The following is an 8,164-nucleotide window of genomic DNA, read 5'->3' as shown; positions in this document are numbered from 1 at the left end:
GCAGGTCTTATATAGCTCTTGAAGAGCGGGCATTGGAAGAGGTGCAGGCCACATCACTCAACCTTATGGCACCGAGAACATGGTAAGAGCAGCATGGGCCTGGAGGCATCATGGTCTGACTCAGGGGATCTGGATGGCACAGAGAGATGCCTGGCTGTGGAAGAGTGTGGAAGGGCCCAGCAACCTGCCAGGTTTCTTCAGGGTCTTAACTTCTGTGAGAAGGAGATTGAAGGGGTCCTGCCATGGGATGCAGAGGAGGCAAAATGTTCCATCCCAGACTCACTAGATAGAGATAAGGATGGGGCTACTAAGGACACCCTCATTTGGGTATCTCCACTCACAAGGGGATGGAATTGGGTATCTTCATGGGTGACAATTCCATTCCGTCTCTCTCTCTCTCTCTCTCTCTCTCTCTCTCTCTCTCTCTCTCTCTCTCTCTCCAGGGTTTCTCTGTATAATAGCCCTGGCTGTCCTGGAACTCTCTTTGTAGACCAGGCTGGCCTCGAACCCACAGCAATCTGCCTGCCTCTGCCTCTGCTTCCCAAGTGCTGGGATTAAAGGTGTGTGCCACCACGCCCAGCTAGGTGTCTCTTAAAAGGCCCACCATACAAGTCATTGCTGTAACTATGCAGCTATCTGCTCCACTAAGTAAGTGCTGTCATACCTATTTGAAAGGCACTTTTCCTCCTATCTGGTATGAGAGGTGACCTTTGTGATCCTGGTAGGCCCTTCCACTTTGATAATAGTGATTACCAACTTTGCTTCTGAAAATACCGTTTCAGGGGTTGGAGAGATGGCTTAGTGGAGAAGAGCACAGTCTGCTCTTCCAGAGGTTCTGGGTTCAATTCCCAGCAACCACATGGTGGCTCACAACCATCTATATTGGGATCTGATGCCCTCTTCTGGCATGAATGTGTACATGCAGATAGAGCACTCATACACACAAAATAAATAAATCTTTATTTAAAAAAAGAAAGACCATATCATTTCTGCCCAGTATTTATACTATTTGCCTTCTATTGCCTCTGGGGAGTGAAGGCTGGGGTGATGTTTCTATTAAGCAAGTTGACATGCCGTTTTTCCTCAGACATCATTAATCTTGATAGGAAAACCAATCTCTTGCTTACTCAGTGAACTTGACACAAGCTAAAGTCAACTAAGAGGAGAGAGAATTAATTAAGAAAATGCCTTGGGCTGGAGAGATGGCTCAGAGGTTAAGAGCACTAGCTGCTCTTACAGAGGTCCTGAGTTCAATTCCCAGCAACTACATGGTGGTTCATAACCATCTATAGCGATCTGATGCCCTCTTCTGGCCTTCAGGTACACATAAAGGCAGAGCACTAAATATATAATACATAAATAAATCAATCAATCTTAAAAAAAAAAAAAAAAAAAAGCAAGCCAGGGCAACAAGCCAGTACATAACACTCCTTCATGGCCTCAGCGTCAGCTCCTAGCTCCAGGTTTTTGCCATGCTTGAGTTCCTGTCCTGACAGGACAGTAAGCCAAACAAACCCATTTTTCCCCCAAGTTTCTTTGGTCACGGTGTTTAATCACAGCAATAGAAACCCTAAGTAAGACACTCAGTAAAATCTCAAAGCTCTTTCTTTACAGACCCAGGTCAGGTGGTGGCTTAGATCAGTCTTGTCTGCAAGCCCACACTGGATGGAACTGATCAGCTGTGTCCAGAATGCTGGCCTTGGGGTGGAGCGAGGGAGTGGGAGCCTTGCTCTGAAGCCCTAGTTGGCCTCAAAATTGTAGCACTGTACCTGCCTCCGCCTCTTGAATGCTGGGCTTACGGGAGTGAACCACTACACCAGGTTCAAACTAGTTATCTCAAGTATTTATTTTTATTTATGTGTCTGTGTCTGCCAAATGTGTGTGTGTGTCTTCCAAGTGTGTGTGTGTGTGTGTCCTCAGAGGACAGAAGAGGATGTCAGACCTGGGCCTGGACGAATAGGTAGCTGGGAGCCATCTTATGTGGGTGCTGAGAGCCAATCTCACTGAGCCCTCCCTCCCAGACCCTTCAAACTATCCTTTTACAGCCAACTTTTTTGTTTGTTCTTGTTTTTTGGAGACAGAGTTTCTCTGTGTAGCCTCAGCTGTCCTGGACTGGCTTTGTAGACCAGGCTGGCCCTTGAACTCACTGAGATCTGCCTGCTTTTGCTTCCCGAGTGCTGGGATTACAGGCCTGCACCACTGCACCCGCCTAAACAACCAACTTCTTATGGCTATAATTTCAGGACTCAGGAGCCTGAGGCAGGAAGATTGATTCAAGTTCAATGCTGGTTTATAACTTACACAACAGTGAGACCCTGTCTCAAGCGAATAAACACCAACCCATCCCCCAAACTGCTGAGCATAGTGGCAGGCCCATGTCTATAATCTCAACATTTGGGAGGTGGAGGGCAGGAAGCTTGTGAGTTCAAAGTTACCCTCAGATACATGACCAATTTGAGGCCGGCATGGCCCACATCAGAACTTGTCTCAAAACAAAGATTATGGTAGAGGGATGTCATCCTAGCTTTTTGGAAGGCTATGCTGAGTTAGGAGAATACCTAAATCAAAGCCTCACCTGCAGTACAGAAAGAGCTCAAGGCCAGCCTAGGCAATTTAGTAAAAATCCGGCATCCTAAAACAGCAACAACAACAGACAACATAAGACAAAAGACAACATAAGACAAATTTAAAAAGGGAAGCCTGAAGGAGTTGTAAAACAACAGGGCCAGCCTCCGGCTCTAGCAGAGACCTCCAGACACCTCACCCGGCTAAATCACACCCTTTACTCCGCCAGCGGGCGGCGCGCACGCGCTGAGGGCGGAGTGCGCAGTGAGGCCAGAGCCGCGTCTGACGTGCGCGCGCCCCACATCGTCGTGGCCGCGCACGCCCGGGGCTCCAGGAGGCGGGCCAGTACCCTAAAGCCATTTCCGGGAGGGGCGGGAGGGGCGGGACGGGCGGCCGCGCACCTCCAATCTCGGCGGCGGCGGCGGAAAAGGGGACCCGGGTCCAGCGACCGGCCGGTCAGTCTTTAAGAGCAGAGGCGCGGGAGTTGGGCGGCGGCTGCGGCGAGCTGAGCCGCTGTTGTGGAAGAAGAAGGCGAGGGTCCTCGGCTTGAGGAGTTGGAGTCGCTGCGGTGGGCAGGACGGGGCTGGGGCTGAGGGGAGTCAGGCAGAGCTGAGGCGGGGGCGATCGGGGCTGGGCTGAGAGGAGGAGAGGAGGGAGGCCGAGCTGTGAGGAGCTGGGCCCGAGAGGGAGCCGAGCTGAGGGGTGGCGGGCCCGTGGCTGTGGGGGAGTCGGGCTGAGGGGAGCAGGTTTCCGGGCTTGGCGGGGAGCTGTGCTAAGGGAGAGAGGGTCCTGATCTGAGGAGAGCGCAGGCCAGGGTGAGGGGGAGCTGGGCTGAGGGGAGCGGGGTCCGGGCCTTGTGGGGGTACGGGGGCTGGGTGAGGGGAGCGGGACCTGGGCTGAGGTGGGTGGGTCCCGGGCTGAGATGTGGGGAGCAGGGCTGAGTCTTGGCGCCGAGGTTTGGGCATCTAGGGCTGTCAGCAGCCGAGCGGGAGAGACTGATCGGGCTGGGGTAGCCTGAGGTCTGGCTGGTGATCGGGCTGGGGTAGCCTGAGGTCTGGCTGGCGCTCGGGCTGGGGTAGCCTGAGGTCTGGCTGGCGGTGAGGCAGTGGAACTGTGGAGCTGTTGAGCTGGGGGCGCTGGGGGCTGCGCGGTCTAGTTTGTCCACCCTAGGGGGGAGGTGGGGCGGGGCGGGGCGGGGCTCCCGCGTGAACTCTTCTGAGTTCTTTTCCTTTTGGATTCTGGTGTTCTGTCTGGTTCGGCCAGCGTGCTGATAATCCAGGCAGTGAAATCCCGAGAGCCTTCCCAGGAGCCGGCGGCCCGGCAGCTGATCCAGCAGCTTTCAAGTCTTAGAGTGAAAAAAGTGTTTCCCCTTTTCAGAAGCTGAAAAAGAGGAAGCCCGAGGAGACTTCTGCAGAGGAAGATGCCTAGTACCGACCTTCTAAAGTTGGTGAGTTCCGATCAAAAAGAACCCTCATCCCTTAACTCTCAGTTAGAAGGATCTAAGTCATGTGGCCATTTTCCCTCTGTTTGCTTTTGGTAAAAGCTGAGCATTCTCTGTCACTTTTTTGTTTGTTTGTTTTTTGTTTTTAAAGTGGAGTTAATGATCAGGGTGAATAAATTGATAAATACAGTATACGTAGAACTTACAAATTCTTGGAGAATCTTTTACAGAGTCATCGCAGAAGGTTTTCAGCTCTTCCTGCTCTCCCCACTAGAGCAATTGCTTTTTTTTCCCCCCCTTCCTTCTGAAGTAACTCAGGGAGGCTGGAACTCAGCATATATACTTGGCCTTGAACGGTCAGTAATTTTCCTCCCTTTACCTCTTAGTGCTGGGATTTTTGTTTGCTTCGTTATTTATTTATTTATTTATTTATTTATTTTTGTTTTGTCTTGTTTTTGTTTGGCTTTTGGAGACAGTATCTCATTATGTAATACTGGCTGGCCTGTAACTTGCTATGTAGATCAGGCTGGCCTGGAATTCCAGGAGATTTGCCTGCTTCTGCCTCCTGAGTGCTGGGATTAAACAAAGAAATAACCACAAGCCCAGCTTGTTTTGTTTTGTTTTTGAGGCAGAAGCTCTCAATGTAGCGTAGGGTGGCCTTGAACTAGCAATCCTCCTTCTGCCTCCTAAGTGCACCATCGTGCTGGGCTCTTTTTGAGACAGCACATCACTAAGCAGACAAGATGTCTGTGAACTCCTTATCCAGCTGGAGCTGACCTTGAACTCTGTATGGTTCAGATAAGACAGGAATACTTGCTTTGCCTTCAGAGCCTAGTGAAAAGTTTACAGAAAATAGATTCTTGCCCAAATTTCATGAATTTTCAGCAGGTAATAAATAGCTGTATGAACTTCAAATTTATATTACAAGAGAATTATGTTTAGAAACATTGGAAACTAAATAAAAGGAACCTAATCTCTCTCCCTTGCCCTTCACCTCCTCCTTGCAACACTCTATTACCAAGAGACAGTTGCTGTTGGCATATTGGACAGTTAATGGGCAGCTTCTGGCTTTCCTCTACTGTATCTCAATGTGCATGTAAATGGCAAATTCCCATACAGAAGTAGAATATTTCTTCTTCATGTGAGGATTGTGCTTATTTGGGGGGAGGGGTGTTAATGAGCTCTTAAGTCTTAGCAGGGCTTGTTTTCGTTTAGTGTATTTGGAATCCTTTTTGTTCTGAGTTATTTCTCTAGCTGTCGTCATGCCCATCGATGGCTTCCTGGTACTCTAGAATGGGGATTTTTGTTTAGCTTATTGAAGTAAGGGATTGACATAGATAAGAATGATCCTTGACAAGCCATTTTTTTGAAGATAACATAGAGATTGCATAAAGTGTTTTCACTAAAAAGGCTGTCAACTCTTTCTTAACTGTAGTATGTTGTTGCCTGGGGTTGAAAGGTTTAAAAAAAAAAAAAAAAAAAGGACCAGAACTAGACTTTCAATGGGTTACTACATTTTTATCATGATCTGAGTTTAAGGTTATCATTCTGTTTTTTTACAATATTTAAAACTGATTTGTCAACTGGAAAGAAAGGACCTAAGAAAGTGAAAAGAAGCAACCTCAGGAAAATGTCTCGTGTGTGTATGTGTGTGTACACACACTTCAGAGTCTTACATGCTAGGCAAGCGCTCTTAAATCCTCAGCACTTCTTACTGTCTCAGGCAGGCTTGGAACTTAGAATCCTCCTGCTCACCAGGCCCTGATTAAAAACAATCTTAAGTCATTTGGGGAGCTTAATATTGTACATGAATCCAGATTCTCATTCCTTATGCTAGCAGAATGAGACCAGCAGTAGGTAGGAAATCAGTATGAGGTGGATTCTCGGAGAATAGAATAGTTCTTACAATTCACATCAAGATTGTATTAGATGCAGAAAGAGATAGTTTACATACTTATTAAATTTTTATTGGACTCTCTAAAAAAATATCCTGACATCCTCCTTTAATAAATGAAAAAACTAGACTCTACTGAGTTCCACAGCAGTTCGCTGGTGGAGTTGTTTTACCTCAAGTGGAATGATTTCAGAAGATCCCTCCCTTTCACCTTTGTCATACTGCCTGGAGCAGATCTCTGAGAGGTAGAGGCTGTTGATCATTGTGGCTGACAGTGGAAAGTTTGAGAAGAACAGAAATTGGAACTATTTGGGGGTGGGCACTTTGGAAATGCATGTGAGAAGAAAGATCCTTGTCTCAGTATCATCTTGCTGTGAAGTCCCCTGGTGTATTATAAAATCCTGTTTATTTTCCTTTATAACTGCAGTTACGAGATTGAAAATTTGAACTTTGTGCCTATAAGTATAATGTTCAAGTGCTTGAAGGGGCCAGGCGTGGTGGCACATGTCTGCAATCCCAGCACTCTGGGAAGCAGAGGCAGGTGGATCTCTATGAGTTCGAGCCCAGCATGGTCTACAAATCGAGTCCAGGACAGTCAAGGCCACACAGAGAAACCCTGTCTCAAAAAACAAAAAATAAACAAACAAACAAATGTCTGAAGGGCATTATGAAATATTTATTGAGAAGGGGATATTGAGTGATAGGGCTGAAAACCACTCTGAACAACATGTAGGTGAGAGAAAATGTGAAGATCACCTAGAGCTTGTACATGACCAAGGAGCTTGAGCTCTGTGTGTTCCTCCTCTCAGTTCTGTCTGTCTAGTAAGGGTGGTTTACATGTCTTTTTTCCATTTAGTTACATATGACATGTCATAGGACGGTTACACTTTCCATCTATGTCTCAGGGAGAATAAATGAACATGTTCCTCTCTAGAGGATATCACAAGAGGGAATTCAAGTTAGGCAATTTTGTAGCAGCCTTTCTTCACTCTGGTGACATTTTCATCCATATTCTCTTCAGTTCCACGTGATGATATCACTTTGCAAGTTGTCAAGTATTTATAGTTTTATAGGAAAATTTACTTTATAAAGCCAGTATATTTCATAGATGTCTTTGAGGAATAAGTTTGTAGGTATTCTAGGTAAAACAAGCTTACCTTATTTTGATGGTAATTGTTTATTTAGTAAGTTCTTTTTGTTTGTTTCTTGTTTTGTTTTGAGGCAGGGTTTCTTTGTATAGCCTTGGCTGTCCTGGACTCACTTTGTAGACCAGGCTGGCCTCTGCCTCCCGAGTGCTGGGATTAAAGGCATGCACCACCACGCCTGGCTATTTAGTAAGTTCTTAACCTAGGCAGTTTTTCTTTGAGGGGACTTGAAATGACCTTGGGAAACATTTCTTGGCTACTAGATAAAAGCCAGGAATAAATATCTAGTAACGTATCCAGTATCTAATAACGTATCTAGTAATGACCATGACCTGCCCCAATAAGAGGTGCGTTGTAAAATGTGTGCAGCCTTGAGGTTGAGAGCCCCAGTTGGAGGTCTCTAATATGGCTGATGGCTGATCTTGAGGTTTTCTTTCCTCTGAGTAGGGGAATGACCCTCCTACAGTGTTACTTAGGTTATTTTCCCCATGATTCAGCCCTGTTGTTGGGAGAGATATCTGGATGAATCTATAGTCTGGTTATCTGTAGGAGAACAAAGTCCTGAAGAAATTAATGCTTTCCCGTTCAATATTTCTGCAGCGTCCTTTGAAATCAGGCTGCCTTCAGTTTTTATTTCTGGCTCAAAAATAAAGTCTTGGGACTAAGAGATGACTCAGTGGTTAAGAGCACTGGCTACTCCTCCAGAAGACCCAAGTTTGATTCTCACATGGTGCCTAACAACTATACTTTCAGTTCTAGCCGATTCAAGGTGTTCTGGGTTCTGTACCAGGCAAGTGGTACACATGCATTCATGAAGGCAAAATACCCATCATATATATTTTTTAATGTTTCTAGGTTTAGAAGTTTTGCTTGTAATTTGTCTGTGCACTGCATTTGTGCAGTTCCACAGAGGCCAGAAGAAGGCATCAGATCCCCTATAACTAGAATTAGAGATAGTTGTGAGCCACCATGTGGGTGTTGGTAGTTAACACTGGGTCTTCTGGGCAAGCAACCAGTCAGCAGTCCTCTTAACCACTGAGCCCTCTCTCCAGCCCTGCCCGTTGTCTGGTTTTTGTTTTGTTTTTTTTTTTTTCTTTTTCTTTCTTTTCTGGAATACAG

General features: G+C 46.4%; 1 protein-coding gene across 1 annotated transcript in view; it reads left to right on the top strand.

Annotated features, from left to right (window-relative positions):
• Positions 1 to 3,908: 3,908 nt before the first annotated feature.
• Positions 3,909 to 8,164, top strand: part of Sgpl1 (sphingosine-1-phosphate lyase 1) — a 53,053-nt gene continuing 48,797 nt past the window's right edge. The window contains exon 1 of the mRNA XM_051153107.1: positions 3,909 to 4,012. Coding sequence (XP_051009064.1) covers positions 3,986 to 4,012 — 27 coding nt within the window. The 5' untranslated portion in view covers positions 3,909 to 3,985. The remainder of the gene's footprint in view (positions 4,013 to 8,164) is intronic.

This window comes from Acomys russatus, chromosome 11 (assembly GCF_903995435.1).
Source record: "Acomys russatus chromosome 11, mAcoRus1.1, whole genome shotgun sequence".
Classification (NCBI taxonomy): domain Eukaryota; kingdom Metazoa; phylum Chordata; class Mammalia; order Rodentia; family Muridae; genus Acomys; species Acomys russatus.
The sequence above is the reverse complement of the archived record's forward strand: the minus strand, read 5'-3'. Positions and strand labels throughout refer to the sequence as shown.